General features: G+C 34.3%; 1 protein-coding gene across 2 annotated transcripts in view; it reads right to left on the minus strand.

Annotated features, from left to right (window-relative positions):
• The window catches only part of LOC109051276 (anion exchange protein 2-like), a 35,996-nt gene that overhangs the window by 9,861 nt on the left and 9,712 nt on the right, over nucleotides 1-16,423 (minus strand). The window contains exons 3-9 of one of the 2 annotated variants that reach the window (XM_042752537.1): nucleotides 12,889-13,071; nucleotides 7,127-7,289; nucleotides 5,952-6,196; nucleotides 5,641-5,774; nucleotides 4,239-4,438; nucleotides 2,111-2,247; nucleotides 936-1,116 (exon numbers count right to left, since the gene is read on the minus strand). In XM_042752537.1, the coding sequence (XP_042608471.1) occupies nucleotides 936-1,116; nucleotides 2,111-2,247; nucleotides 4,239-4,438; nucleotides 5,641-5,774; nucleotides 5,952-6,196; nucleotides 7,127-7,289; nucleotides 12,889-12,948 (1,120 nt within the window). In that variant the 5' untranslated portion in view covers nucleotides 12,949-13,071. Of the gene's footprint in view, nucleotides 1-935; nucleotides 1,117-2,110; nucleotides 2,248-4,238; nucleotides 4,439-5,640; nucleotides 5,775-5,951; nucleotides 6,197-7,126; nucleotides 7,290-10,975; nucleotides 11,123-12,888; nucleotides 13,072-16,423 lie in introns of those variants that run through there. The other variant, XM_042752538.1, reaches the window with a different exon arrangement.

Below are 16,423 nucleotides of genomic sequence, written 5' to 3' on the forward strand. Positions count from 1 at the left end.
AATGTGAGAAATCAAACCATTTAATCTTCATTATCCTTTATGGAATCAATATAATAACAATATGGGTGGTTGTAGTTAACTATTCAAGTTAACTAAATCTAAAACAATTACATTTCTATACTTGAAATAAGTGTACACAAAATATAAAGCAACTTTTCTCATTTTCATTTAGTTTAACTAATGTATTAAAATAACTAAAACTAAAATTAAAATTAAAACAACTATATAGACACATATATATACACATGCACATATACATATACATATACATATATATATATATATATATATATATATATATTAACACACATACATATATATATATATATATATATATATATATATATATATATATATATATATATATATATATATATATATATATATAAACAGTGATTTTTTTTTTTTACTAAAGCTTCAAATTAAAACAAAAACTGAAAATGCAGAAATATTAAATTGGCATTTCTTAATCTGCATACAGTAAATGTTACTGATAAAGTTTGTTCACCAAAATCTTGGTGTTTTAATTTTTCAACATTAAGATTTTAGATTCAAATCTAAAATCATGATTAATCTTTTCAGGTGTATTTAAGCATGTTTATATTATAGGTTTTGTGAGTGTCACCAATTCTCTTTGTATCCATATTTTGTCCATAATTTTAATTTTAACAGTGCATAATTTTTTTTTTTAAGTTTAAATTGTAATTTTTTTTAACTGAAATATTGCTTGAAGTCTCTTAATTAATACAGATATCATATATAAAATTATATATAAATAGCATTTTAAAATTTTTTTTTAGAAACATTGCACATGTAGCATGACACTATGGTGCTTTTGCAATTAATTATGCAAACATTGCAAATATTAATTATCAAACATTGATATCGCAATACAAAGTGTTACTGCTAAGGGCTGTAACCTGACAGGTTCTCACCATGAGAGATGGTTTTTCTCAGCTCCAGCAGACTGCGGAATGACAGCGAGGCGACGTGAGGTTTCCCCCAGCGGTCCGTCTCCTCCTCCACATCCTCTTCAAACTTGATCCAGCGAGCCGTTTCTCTCCACTGCATCTCCTGGTTTTTATCCATGATCAGCTCATTCAGCTCCACAAACACCTGCCGCCAAAGAACATGCAATAAATGAGTGAAGAAAACACCCGAAGAGCAACAGACACCTGCTATTCACTTCAGCTAACTTAAGTTTACATTGGTTTGATCTGCCTAAAACATAATATCACACACCAATCGATGCATCCAGCATGTGCATGTACACCAACACATCATTTCCTGACCTTCTGGTGTTGAGCAAGCCGTCTGGAAAAGTCTAAAAGGACCATGCCATTAGAGCAGGACTGACTGATGAGATGTGAACACCCACTGGTGTTATTTAGAAGTGAAACGGTCCGAAAGTACGCTCATTTTCTGGTTTACCTGTCTAGAGGGGGATCTGAGGGCGTTAATAAAACATGGCTGACTCTGAAGGCTCACAGTGTCCAGTTACCTGAGCTGATCTTTTCTTTATTTCTAGGTGTGTGAAAGGGAAGAAGTTCATTCATTTTTAATCAGGTCCTGCCCCCTAAAATCCTCCTTTAATTTGCTTTGAAGGACAGCGGGCTTGTGTGAAATAAAGTGGGAATGCAGTGAATGAATCTCAATCTGGGAAAAGGTCTAAACCTGCTGAAAAATCCCATCAAGACTTTGTAGAGCCATCTGTAAAGACATCTGAAACCTAGCTAGTATTGTCTAGTATTGAAGACAAAATCATCCTAAAATCCCAGCTAGAGGGAATGGCACTAAAACATTCCCACAGAACATTCGGTTACCCCTTAAACAAGCATTTATGTCCACTCATTAGTGACCAAATTAGATGAGGATTCCTGCAGTTTTTGATAAACTAATATACATGGCTTTTTTTTTTTTTACTTTATATTTCTATATTACACACATTATTTTATTAACAGGCTTAACATTTTTATTTACATCTATTTTTCAGATTTTTCATGAACCTTACTGTTAATAGGCTATAGGGTTAATAGACTAGTTTCCACCAAACTACAGACATCAACTAGCAACCAAGCTAGAAACTAGCATCTGTGAACAGGTGTCTGACCTCATGTGGCGTCCGGTCTAGTTTGCGACTGCGTGTGCTGGGCTCTTTGTGATCTTTGCTGATGTGCACCACTTGTCCTTTCGTGCTTTTCCTGACCAGATGCCGACGAACTCCAGGAACATCTTCAAAACGATGACCTAGAAGAATAAAACAATAAAAACATGCATATCATTTCAATAACAGGCAGTAGGAGTTTGTTGTGTATGATTTTTGTGTTTTTAAAAGACGTCTCTCATGCTCTTCAAGGCATAGAACAGCATTTATTTAAAATAGAAATCTTCTGTAACATCATAAATACCTTTACTGTCATTTTTGAGCAGTTTAATACATCCTTACTGAATAAAAGCATTACTTGCATTCAAATATGTTCAAAATATGTCATAGATAAATATATTTTTAAAAATAAATGTATTACCCCAAACTAATGATGTAATATAACCTTTAATTAATTATGTACTACATTCAGACTTACAAAACATTGCGCTGTACTATAAAACATTTCAGATTTTCATTCTAGATTGATTTCTCCCAGGTTACATGTACTTGCAGTATTCAAATCAGTCAAATGATCAAATCTCATTGGCAGGGTTGAGAGGCAGGTCATCACCTTTGTTCATAACACAACACTCATCAGGGTGAAATTACAGGATGGGCAAGTTGCCAAAGACATTCAGGATAAAAAGATCAGGGAGGGAATTTAGGGGGATTTTAACTAACTAGGCTGAGGGTAGGAACAAACTCCAATCAAGAAGAGAGGCCAAGCCTTTTCTCACACTGCTAGTTGAAATTCATTTTTACTTACATCTACAAACTTCAGAACCCTGACAGTGATTTGCAATGACAGATGAGAGCTCACAGCGACTGAAACATGCTGGTCAAGCAGAGTTTAACTTGTTCATTAACTGCTCTTGTCTATGAACTGATGTTCTGACATCCACAGGTCTGTAGACAGAAACTGTGTAAGTCCTGTTGTCGAGCATATAGCAGCAGATTTTCCCAGACTCATTAGTGGCCTGTATGCCAAGACGGAGAAAGCTGATGGGGTACATTACAGGAACCGCTGATTTACAGCTGAAGTCTGAGAAAGGTTGTCCCACAAAAGACTCTTGCTGTGAAGTGTAGCAGGATGCGTGGTACAAATCACCTGAGAGACTATGAAACTAGTCGAAACTCTGACCACTAGGCCTAGATGTTACGATCCCAGACCAGGTCATGGATTTATGCTTTACTTACTAAAATAATAATTAGAAACATATCAATACAAGAACTACCCAAATAATCACTGTTTATAAAGTAAATAAAATATTTATCCTTACATATGCTGCATTTATTTGCTGCATAAAATTTTGAAATATTATTAAAATTTAAAATAACCATTTTCTATTGTTATATATTTTAAAATGTAATTTATTCCTGTTATCAAAGCTGGATTTCCAGCATCATTACTCCAGTCTTCAGTGTCACATGATCTTCAGAAATCATTCTAATATGCTAATTTGCTGCTCAAGAAACATTTTCTATTAACTCTGTTGAAAACAGTTATGCTGTTTCATGTTGATATTTTGTTTCTTAGCTTCTTTGATGAATAGGAAGTTCAAAAGAACAGCACTGATTTAAAATAGAACTATTTCGTAACATAATCGTCTATCACTTTTAAATCATTTAATGATCGTTGTTAAATAAAAGCATTAATAAACAAAAAATCCAGCTGACCCTTAACTTTTGAACATTGCATAAGCTTTTTATGCAAAGGAATGTCAAAAAGACCTGATCAAATGATGCCTTGTAAGTGACTCTAAATAAAAGCATCTACAACTTGCATTAATGCAAATATAAAATCATTGTTTATGTTAACCACAGAACTAAAAAGATGGCAGCTTCATTTTAAAATGTACTGAATTATTGAGATTTCAAATCCAGAAACTTCCAATAAAATATCATTAGTTGGTGAGCAAGAACAAAAATACAACCTAAGGAATAATACAAAATTTTCACTCTAATTTATTCCAAGACATGCTAGTTTCATGAATAAATGAATCAAAGTAGTCTGTACCTAAAGATTTCCCACCAAACCTAAGACAAATAATGTAGAGATGGATCCTACTGGGTACATGCATTAAAAACTCACTTTTAATGCCATCGAGGTCGGCCGAGGCCAGGGTCTGTGCTTCAAACTCATCGGTGGGGATCCGCTGGTATTTGGCCTGCTCGGTCCCCGTCATGTTGCCCGTGCGACGTCTCTCCTGCAGGTCGTAGCTGCGACTCGACACACGGGGCAGAGAGCTGGGTTCAGAGGTGCTAGGGGTCGGAGGAACAGGTTCAGACGGCCTACAACAGACGAAACGACACCTTGTCAAGTAGTTCTCATTAAACCACAAAAGAACTTGTGTTTTGCTATTATAAAAAGCTAACAAAGACATGTATTAGTTATTTAGATAACCTAAAGAGAAGAGAAAAGTAGGATTTTAAAATCTGAATATCTCCTTCTTCTGATTTACAAAAACAACATCTTCATGAGCACTTACCTTTAGTTTAAACTGAGTCATGTTTCTGAAAGCTTCTTAGACCAAAAACATCGTTAAATCCCTTTACTTTACTAAAGAACAGAAGTAAACCACCAGCTGAAATGATCTGGTAATGAATCCTGATGCTTGTAAAGACACCCCTGCATTTAAAAAGATGAGAACGCAGAAAGGAAGGTGGAGAGAGCTTTATAAAAGCAAAGTGCGGTTGCTAGTAGTAACGGGTGAGTGATGTAGACAGTGGTGATGAAGGTCTGGAAAGCGGCTGATACCCTGCTGCTCTCTGAAATAACTGGCACTAGGTAACGAACAGCATTAAATGATACAATTTACAGTAAACCGAGAACAGAGAGCTGAAGGTGGATGCTTTACGGATCAAGCTACTAAACCTGCAATGTCTACCACTTCAAATGAGTAAATACTGCAACAAAACTGCAAAATGAAGACTAAGAAACTGTGCAACACTGAGAACTTCCCTTAAAAAATTTTTTTTTTACCATGGTGACAGTTTCCACCAAAATACCAAAGTTACACAAAAACATGTCCAGGTCACATTTCACAACAAAGCTGGATGAAAATTTTTTTAGGCCTGTTAAATAGCTATTAGTATTTTTTAATGCAGTATTATGCATGACAATTGAGAATGTTACTGCCATATTCTCATGCACAGTGTGATTTACCTTTTATTTATTTTTTTATTTTTTTTAATCTGCATAAATTAAATGCAATACAACAAACACCAGCAGAATGTATAAATACAATTTTATAGATATCGCATGCTTAAGGAGCAATTTCAAGCCACTTAATTATAGCCCATGACTAACCAAATTCTCATGACTTTTCAATATTATAATCATTTTTATGAGCTGGAAATCATTAGAAAATCCTTATAGTTCCAGGTTTATACCCGTGAGAACTCTGAAGATTTTTTTTTTTTTTTTTTTTTTAGTAATGCATAAACTATAGTAGTTTATGCAAAAGCTAAAGCAGCAGAGCAGATGGACTCACTCAGTGGATGTGCTGTCCTGAGGCTCTGAACAGACAGCAGACGACGGGACGATCAAGATTTCTCGAGCAGGAAGAGGTTCTGAAGTCTCAGGTGTGGATACATGAGGCTCGTCATCTGACACAAAGAACTGGACCTGAGAGAAATAATGAAAATGCTATCATAGGTAGTAATTCAGTAACAGTAAACAAGCACTTAGAACTTAGAGTTTGCACCATTCAAAAAGGATTGTTGTATTTATTTCGAGATTTCAAGATTTCAAGAAATTAAAACACTGAATTAAATGTTGAACTTTGGATGTAAATGAGGTTACCTGAACAGTGTCTTTTCCCTCTGTTGTGGGTGCTGGGGTGGCGCTCTGGCTCTCTGCAGCTTCTTCGTCTTCCTCCTCCTCCTCATCTTCACCCTCCTCGATGGTCAAAGCACCGCTGGGGCTGGAGCAAACTCTGTGGTCCTTACTGCTGCTCCGTTTCCTCTTCCTCCCACTCTTCTTCCTCCTGCCGTCTCCCGGGAGTTTGGACAGAGGGTGGTGGATGTGATGGGACGAGTGACGATGATCTGGAGACGATTACAGCAGAGTTTCAGTTCTGCATTTTCATATTTATGGCTTTCAACATTTATCAGGTATCTAGAGTTGTAAAATTGGAAAATTCTATTTTTAAATAGAGTAAAGAAGGTATAAATTGAAAAATTACATCTTATGAAATGTGCTCCTATAAAAATAAGTTTTTATTTGTACAATTGCATATTACTTTTGCACTATTGCCGGTGCCACGCCCAGGGTTATTATATTAAACTTAAACTAAAACCTTGTCATTACTTAAATAATATAATTATTAAACATTAGTCAACATTTGAAGTTGATCAAAACCTTTCATCAAAGTTGTCCTAAACGCAAAATGCATTCTTGTTATAGGACAAGTTTGCTGAACTTTTTTGATCCACTTTAAATGTTGACTACTATAAAATAAATTAAAAAAAAAAAACAAAAAAAAAACAAAAAAAAAACACCTTACTTCATCTAGCTGCCAAAGGCAAATTTTTTAATTTGCATTTAGTTTAACTTGTAGTACTATAATAACTAAACATTTAATGACAATAAATACAATAAAAATTTATAAAAACTATATAGTCAAAAAAAATTACAAAAACAACTCAATTATTTAAACTAACTAAAATTAAAGTGAAATAAAACAAACAAAATCTAATTTAAAATATTAACAAAAATGATAATAAACTGTATTAATGATACTACAATAACACTGGCTCTACTTCTAATCTATGCATATATAAAATTATGGGTGTGTGTGTGTGTGTGTGTGTATATATATACACACATACATACATATACATATACATATGGGTGTGTGTGTGTTTGTGTGCATCAACATTTTCAAAGGTGTCAGAAAAAACAATGGATTTTTTAATTTAATGCAAAACAAAAAAACAACAAAATAAAAAAACTAAATAAACAAGATGCAAACTTGCATTCAAAATCTTTCTCATTGTAGGTGCGGTGCTGCTCGCTGGGAACTCTGGGAGTGGGGCTGAGGATCTGCTGGAAGCGCTGAACACCTAACGCTTTATTCAGGTCACCTTCCTCCTCTTCCTCCCTCTGTGGCACTCGGACAGGTGTGGATGATGACTCGGGCTAGAGGGGGAACACTCAAGATTAGGACATTGAGTTCATAACATCCCAAAAATAAAAAAAAATACATTTCAAAAATAACTTTCTGGTGGCCAACTGTAACAGAGTACACACTTCACCTGCTATTATGAAGTGACAAATCTGTCCATTGCTAACAGTGTCCTTAAACAATCACTAGAGGGAGTCATGGTCAAAAGCATTAGTTACAGTCCACACTTGCAGTGTGTCATTTTGAAGGCTGCACCCTTGGAAGGTCGCATTCGTCAGCTGCACATGTCACTGAAGTCGTCTTATTTCAGATTAGTAACTATTATATTCCAAAATAAGAAAGAAATGACAATAATTTACATCTCATAAACAATAACAGTCCATTTTATAATGGCTACTTTTTCTGAAATGAGACATCCTTGATGACGCACGCAGCCGACAATTGTGACTTTCGGAGGGCGCAGCCTTCGAAACGAGACAGTGACTGATTTTAATGATCCCCGTCAGAGCTCCCAATGTAGCTTTTACAGTAATTAATCTCTTTCTAAATGAAATGGAAATCAAGATATAATGTCAAACAAATGCAAACACTGGAGGCTTTACAGCTCATTGCTGTGCTTATTGCAATGACTCAAGCAAATAATCACAAGTCAAAAACAATCTCATTAGCTACACCTCAATGGAGCGCTCGCATTGGCTCAATAAATGCACAAAGAAACAAACCAGAATAAAACATTTACTACATTCCATTCAACTAAATTAAATTCTTTTGCTAATTCACTAAATCTATTTGTTTCCCATAAGCAATATAACCATAATACAAAAAGATATGACCCAAACTATCAGATACAACAAACCTTTTCCATTTAAATTCCATTCAACATCTAAACCTGTTCTTGCAAGTCTACCACTGGAGATCTTTCCTGCCGTCAGACAGTACCACACCACCTCACATGCTACATTACACAAGCAGAATTTCTGCCTTTCAGTAATGCCAGATAATGCATTCATATGGTGTATACATGGTGCACATTAAGCACCATATTAGTTTTTTCAGAATTTTCATTTTTTTGGACAAACTATCCCTTTAAGCCCATAATCACATTAAAATAAATCACAATTTCGGTTTTGTTTTCGAATAATAGGGTAGCCCTTGTCTGAAAGGTGGCTGATGACTGGAGTTCAAATGGATTACAGCGATGACCCAAAAGTTTCCCAAAATACTGATACTTTTGTCCATCTTAGATCTGTTCCAACCAACTAACAAGAATATAAGAGTCAGCACATGCTAATTAAGGTCTAACCCAAAGCTTACCATGCTTGCTTAGATGATGCTAGAGCTGTTGACAATCAGTTAGTGCTCACAAAGCTGTGCAGAAGAGCTCATGAGAATGCCGTTCCTCCTGTATGTCCTCAAGAACATATCTGTCAAAGCAAACCCATTGTGTTCCTGTGGCATCGCAGGGCTGTTCGTATTTCTCCACAGAGTGATTAAAAACAAACACGATTTGGAAGAAAGTGCATGGTTTCGATTGTTCAGAACAATATACTATAATCTTCTCAGCCACACTTCAACGTTTTCCACGAGCAAATACTGACACTCTCCAGAAAACCTCCATCATGTTATGTTACTTTGTGCTCCTGAGACTGCAAATCTGCTTTAATTTGTTCTGCGGCTTTACGTGGGTGCCTTTAATACTTTTATTGGCATGTGGGAACAACAGATTGACCGGTTTCAACCATGGATTCTGAGGAAAACCAGTTAAATTTGGTTTTAAATGGTTGTACCGACTTTTTCCAAATGCACAAAGGCGATTTGCGCTTCGAAACATCACAGGACAAAGATTAAAGCTTGAAAGTCCCATAAATAGTCTTTGGCTCAAATTATGAAGCAGGGTTATTATAGTTAACTACAACTAAAACCATAAAAACATTGCTACTAAAATAAACTAAAATAATTCATAACTCATTTAGTCATTAAAGCTAATAAAACTAATTAAAATGACAAAAAAAACTAACATTTTAACATTAAAAATAAAAGGGAATTATACAAAGAAATTAGTTCTAAATATTAATAAAAGCAAAACTAGTATCTCAATGATACTAAAATAACACTTATGAAGGGAGAAAGTCAAGAAATCATGCCAATGCGTCTGTCGTCTACACAATCTTGTTACCAAAAAGTAACAAATCAAAGTTTTCCACAAAAGACTTGTGGTCAATATCAACCCACATGAAATACTTTTGTCTACAATAAAACCAAACTGAAGTTTGGCTCTTCTCCTAGTAATAGATGCACATGTAAGAAATGATTCAATGACCCACAGCGCTCAGGCCAACAAGACAGCTAACTGAACCCAAAATAAACCATTAGACGTCCCATAAGACCACTTCAGACCAGCCAAACTCTTTGAGGACAAGCAGTGGCTTATATCAGCAGCTCCCGAGAGGCATTAGTGTCAGTTCACACGAGGAGCCACTGGCCAAAGCAAAGTCTCTTGTGTGAGCGAGCGTACGGCCAGCGAGCGATTAGCCGCACAGATCAGTGAGGTGTCTGAAATCCCACTGACTCAGCAAGAGACACGTGCAACACGAGGAAGGGTTACGGAGAGCTGAGGGTAGAGAGAGCCTTCTAGAGCCTACGCAAATATTGCTTTTACAAGCATATCTAATGATGTAAAGAGTATAAACTATTATTATGAAGACCCATATGCTTCAAAAGAAAAAAAATAGACAGTTGACAACTGTTGATTAATATATGTTTGAAAGAAAAGACCAATTAAAACTCAGCATCTGTATGCAAGAGTGACCAATCAAAATGAGTATGCAAATACTGAATCATGAAATAAGGTAGTGGGTATGTTAATATTTGATTTCTTTTTAATGAAAGCCAAGAATGAAATACCAATGAAATTACTGACAAAATGAAGTTGGAATGGAGTCTGTACATTAGAATTATTATGTTTGGTTTCATTTAAATTGAATTATATTGTATTGAATAACAATAGAATTCCAATAATTAAACAATTAGATAAATATATCCAATAAGATATAATTATAAATATAAAATATTAAAATATAAATGAATACAGATGAATAAATATTTTTATATTATTTATTTATTTGTGAAACTGACTACACACAAGAAATTGCAATATTGTTCTGAAAAATTAACCACTTAAAGTGGCAATATTACACCGGTGTGCATATAAGATGTAAATATTATTAGAATTAAAATAATACACATTTTAATATTTTATCATATTAAAACAACATAGCTAGTCAACTATATTCATATTTTCATTTTTTAAATAAAATTATTTAAAAAAAAATGCAAACAAAATACAAATTTTACAAAGTTTTACAAATACCTCAGATATGTTCTTTATCAATTTAAACAGTTGTGACATTGACTTCTAACAAAACAATGCAATGATGTTCAACATAACCTAGAAACACCCCATTTCAATATTTACTCAGACCGATGAGGCAAGATCCACCAGTCCTCAGCCTTCCAAAATTAACTCTTTCAACTGTTTGCCAAGCATTGATTTACAAGATCTGATCACGAAATATCGCAAAAATACCTCAACGATGGCTGATAATGCAACATACCTCATTGTGAGCCATAAAGATGGTCAAGGTAACAGATTTAATACTACAGTTAATTTAAACCTATGCAAACAGCATAAATGACTGACCTTTAACCTGTACAGGAAGTCCATTGGTCATCTATCACGTCTAAACACGAGAGAAAGTAAAAGAATCTAGTTTTCCTAGCAAATCGAAAAGATGAGCAAACACAACCAGTACACTCCTCCGCAACCTGTCGTCACATGACCAGAGCAGGAAGAGGATATGGAATGGCCCAATTTCACCACGCCAGGCCTCGTTCGAACTCCAATCGCTGATTGTCTAGTCTTCCCCCAAGCACACCCAAAACCGGCAGTCATGTCGTCGGGTTGATCATTAACCTATAGATCAACAGTTGCCTGCCAATGTCAGTTAACCAGTTAAGCTCTGAATTATACAAACTAGCAATGAGAAATCCATACCCATTAGGCCATGGGTAACTAGGCCAACTATATTGAAGACAAAATGACTGGGGATGATGCTGCCTTCACACTTCTAGACTAAAACTTACCTTTAGTTTTAAAAATCTGTAGTTTATCAATATGTTTGCAACTTGCAACCAACATAAAGAGGCTAATAAAATGTTATTTGTCAATAAAAATGGTTATGTAAAAAATCAAAGACACATTGACAACTATTCGAACTGCAGGCCCAAAATAGTGAAGAAGAACTCGACTGAAGAGACTACATGTGTGTCAAAAGAGAGCTGGCTCTTTAAAGGCAAAACCCTGGGAATGCTGATTCAGCGGAGTGTGGGTTTGGAGAGGATGCAATTCAAGTCACAGAAAGTTGCCGCATATCACTGCAAACAGCTGCAGGAGAAAAAAAAAGAAAAAAAAAAAAACGCCAATTTTGCGGGTGAAAAGGTCTTTGAGTTTCCCTCGAGTTGCCCGAGTGAGTTTTATAGTATCTGTCAGGGATACCGGACCATTAGAGACCACACGGATAATTATAACGCAGAGGTTTGTTTGGGAAGTCTGCCTGGATCTTAAATGCTATAACCTTTTAACGTATAAAATACATGAAAGATCTTCTACATGTAAAAAGCAAGCACAAAAGTAATGAATGAGGCTGCTACTGATGGAACTCAAGGAAAAATGATTCATAAAAAAAAAAAAATTACAGTACACACACGCCTTAAATACAGTAAGAGTATTTGGTTTAACCAAGGTTTGCATGTCATGGTACTATGGTAATATTATTAAATACCAATAAATTATCTGCTTATAAATTGTTAGCTCTTCATTCAGTCCTAATATCACCAATATACTTCACAATTTCCATTTTTTATTGAATTATTGTGCAAATAAATTCATTTACTGTTTTAAATGTTACATTTTGGTATAAATGCATACATATCAGTTGTTAATAATTAACTATATTAGCCAATTTTTATATACCTCTTAATCATCTATTAGCCATTTTTAAAAATGTATTTCCTACTGGAGAAAATCATGTAAATCCCACAGGAATCATTCAATGCATTGCAAGGAAAGCATATACATTTTTAATATATTGCATTATACACACTGCAACCAAATGTTTTGAATAAATTAGATTTTTTTTAAGTTCCTCATGCTCACAAAGACTGCATTTATTGTATTTGCTGACAAAAAAAATGTGAAATATTATTATAAATTTTAAATAACTGTTTTCTATTTATATAGTATAATAAATAGTCAATATGAACAAATATATTTGTATACATATGAACAAATAAATGCAGCCTTAGATACCAAAAGAGACTTCTTTCAAAAACACACAAAAAAAAAATCCTTAATTATAATTTTTTGACTGGAAGCGTATATAAATTATAATAATTATTGCAAGTTTGTTACCACAATATTGGACTGAAAGGGGTGACACTTAGTTTTTTACTACATAAAAACGAGAAATAAACAAATAAAAACCCACAGTTCGTGCTAAATAGCTTTGAACATTTGCACTTTAACTCTTTAAATCAATAAAGCAGTTGACTTACGTTTTGAACGACTGAAGCCACAGCATTGGTGAGTTCATCTGAAGTCACGGGGTCGCTCATGGTTGACGTTAGGACACTGCGGTGAAGCCGCACAGGAGATGCTCAACAACAATCGGATCTGCACAGGCTTTAGCCTTTCTCTTTCTCACTGAGACTCAAGCAGGAGTTAATAGGCAGCATAACCTGCAAACAGTTTGAAACGTCAAATAATTTGTTCATTGCTAATTACAGCCTTTATATTATACCAGTCAAAAAAAGTTTGCAGTGTGATTAAACAATTTACTGGTGTAAATGGACTTAAACTACAACATAACAGCCCCCCTCGTATCCAAAGACTGATAAAAACCAGATAAAGTTGCTACTGTAGGGACACACAGATAAGAGACTCATGCTTGGAAAAAAACCAATAAAATACTGGATGTGATGTAACAGTAGATAAAGATATGCTCAACTATCATTCATTTAACTGAACACCATACAAAGATCACAACAGTTTAAGAGTTGACTGAATAAACACCACTTCATGTTGAATTCAAGACAAAATAAAATTTTATAGTAAGGTTTCACGTCAACATAAGCTAACATTAGTTATCAAATTTACAACAAACAATACTTCAAAAGCATTTTAATTTCAATATTAACTAATGGTTTTTTAAAATCAAACGTTAGTTAATATAGTACACTAATAACTAATATACAATAGCATTTTATTAACTAAAATTAACAAATATTAATAAATGCTGTAAAAAAAAAATGTACTGCTACTAGTTAGTTCATGTTAGTTAATGCATTTACTAATGAGACCTTATTGTAAAGTGTTACCAAGAAAATATACTACCTTTAATAATCGCAAGTAACCAATTTCTAATAGAAAACCAACCTTTTAACAGCTAACTGCTAATAACTAGTACTTTGTGGAAGTAACCTTTGGTTTGATGCAGTAGTCTGCCCAAAAACACAATTGTTTGATTGTTGAGTTGAGGTTTGACCTCTAACTAGAACATTCAAGGACGTCAACACTCCTTTCTTCAAGTCTTTCTATTGTTGATTCATCTAAGCTGAATTGTGGATCTAAGCTCTCTTGCAATGGGAGGTTTTGCGGCAAATATGTGGAGCCATTTAACCTTTAGCTATCCTGATCCAGTTCCTGTTGAAAAGAAACATATTAACAATATGATGATCAAAGTTGAGGTCTTGCATCAAACGTGTAAAAGTTCTACCATGGTCTTATTAGACCTTAACACGAACAACATCCCACATGTTTTTAAAAGACTGAACACGTTTCAATCAAAATGACACTTTTTATTGTGAGAAACATCTGTAACATTTCATAAAAGTAAATACAATCAATATTATGCTTGATATAATGACTAATGAGCATTATTATAAAAGCGTTTTGAATGAGAAAATAATCCAAGTAAGTGATAGTAATAAAGAAATCTCAAAATAACTTGACCTTACCTAAAGAGGAACATGACCTACAGGGAGACCGAAACTATGGTAAAGTTAATGCAGTTGACTCTTATATGACAGGAGTCACATGTGCGTTCATTTGTGGGACCTCCCCAGTTATTCATCTCGGACGGCATCAGTGCAATACCAAGTTCAAACCGCCCCTTATTAAAAAAAAAAAAAATCCTCATTGCATTATTTCATCTTGAAACAGTTCTAAGAACTTGGTCGTACTATCTTTAAGAGTTTTCTAAATATAGAGTGTGCTATATTGTAATGTTGCAATGTCTTTTTTAGATGCTAATTTTAGGTATAGACTTTGTTGGAAGGTCAACAATTTCATCAGTTTTTTTTTTTCGGACCAGTTGAGTTCATCAACCACATGATAAATAGTTCTATGAGAGGCACAATTGAAATTTGGAACACAAACTGGGCAGTTATTCATTAAATGTCCATACTGTCAAATTTAAGACACTTTTAGATATTTTGGTTATTTGACAGTGAAAATGGATTCACTCAAAAATGGATTTGACCTTCATTTCACGTGCAAGGTCACTGGTTTCGGAACAAATGGCTCATTTTCAAGCAGAAGATGGAAATTACACTTTTGTGATCAGAAAACTAATCTTATTTCAATAAAACTCACTTCAGTAAAAATTACTGTTTCCAAATGGGTTTCCTCAAAGTGTTTTAACACTGGCAAAATTAAACTTAAGTTGCTTTGTTTAAAAAAAAAAGGAAGTGCTTTTAAAACAGGAAGCATCTACAATTGCACAATGAAAGATAAGACAATGCATTCTATGATCTTCGGCTTGCTGCTGTGATGTTGGTGATCAAACACAACCTCCAGTGCTCAAGTTAGTTTAACCAGGTGTGCATCTGCACAATATAAACTTCTATTTATGGTGTGCAAACTTCACCCTTATGTTGAAAAACACAGTTTTACGAAGAACATAGTTGCGTGTTTTCTTGTTCATTAATGAAGGAATCTTGTTGTTTGTTGATTCAATTTCCCTCTCCATTTCCTCCAGACGTCAACTTGGTAACCACTTCTAGCAACTGTTTTTGTCTACCACATTTAACCATGTACTTGCCAAATCACCTTTGGTTTTGTACACCTTGAATGGGAACACAAAGTACTTTATCCTTTGAAATTCAAAGCATTAGCACTTGGTGGACATAGTCTTGGCAAGAATAAAGAAAGTGGGATCAAATACAACTAATTCCTTGTCAGACAGGTATGCAATTCAAGCCACTGTACATGCAACTTGTAGATTTTGTAATTTAAGTTAAAGTTATCCAACTTCAACTGGAATCCCTTGTCCTAAACTGAGCTCGGGATCAAGAACTCTCAGTTGGGAAAATCCTTTTGCTTTCGTGAAAGGCAAACAGGCTTATTGGATTATATTCAAGTATGTCTATAAAATATAATTTCAGACAAAGCAAAGGCGGCCAATAAAGATGCCATTCTGCAAATAGACATTCAATCACAATGCGGAAACCTCACTGTAAAAATATAAAATGCTCAATGACTGAGTAGCACAACAAATATAGAATTCCTAGTTTATAGTGACCAACGGCTCATCCACATGAAAGACATGTTTGTGAGCTGAATTTAAACCTCATACAGAAAATGTCAAAAAATTGGTTTGGATCTTGCATTATATGGTGTGGCCTAGTGGTTAAAGATCTGGGCTGGAAACCTAAAGGTTGCAGGTTCAAAGCATTGACACATGAGCTATAAACAGTGTTCATGATCAAGACTTAATCTCAGGTTACAGCAAAGAAACACCTGTAATTACATAAGAAAAAAAAAAAACATTTTTGTATAATCAAGTCTAGAACTCATTTTCAAGTTTGTAAAAAATAATATTAACAAAACTTACGTGAATAAAAATACACTTAGAATGGAAGTCTATGGGACTGTTTCATGCATTTTTAAAATAAAACGTTAGTTAATATAGTACACTAATAACTAATATACAATAGTATTTTATTAACTAAAATTAATAAGTTTTTCCGAAGTATAAATTATTAACTCAAATAGTCACAAGTTCATATCAAAAGCCAATCAGATGTTTCT

This window comes from Cyprinus carpio, chromosome B24, assembly GCF_018340385.1.
Source record: "Cyprinus carpio isolate SPL01 chromosome B24, ASM1834038v1, whole genome shotgun sequence".
NCBI classification, from domain to species: Eukaryota; Metazoa; Chordata; class Actinopteri; order Cypriniformes; family Cyprinidae; genus Cyprinus; species Cyprinus carpio.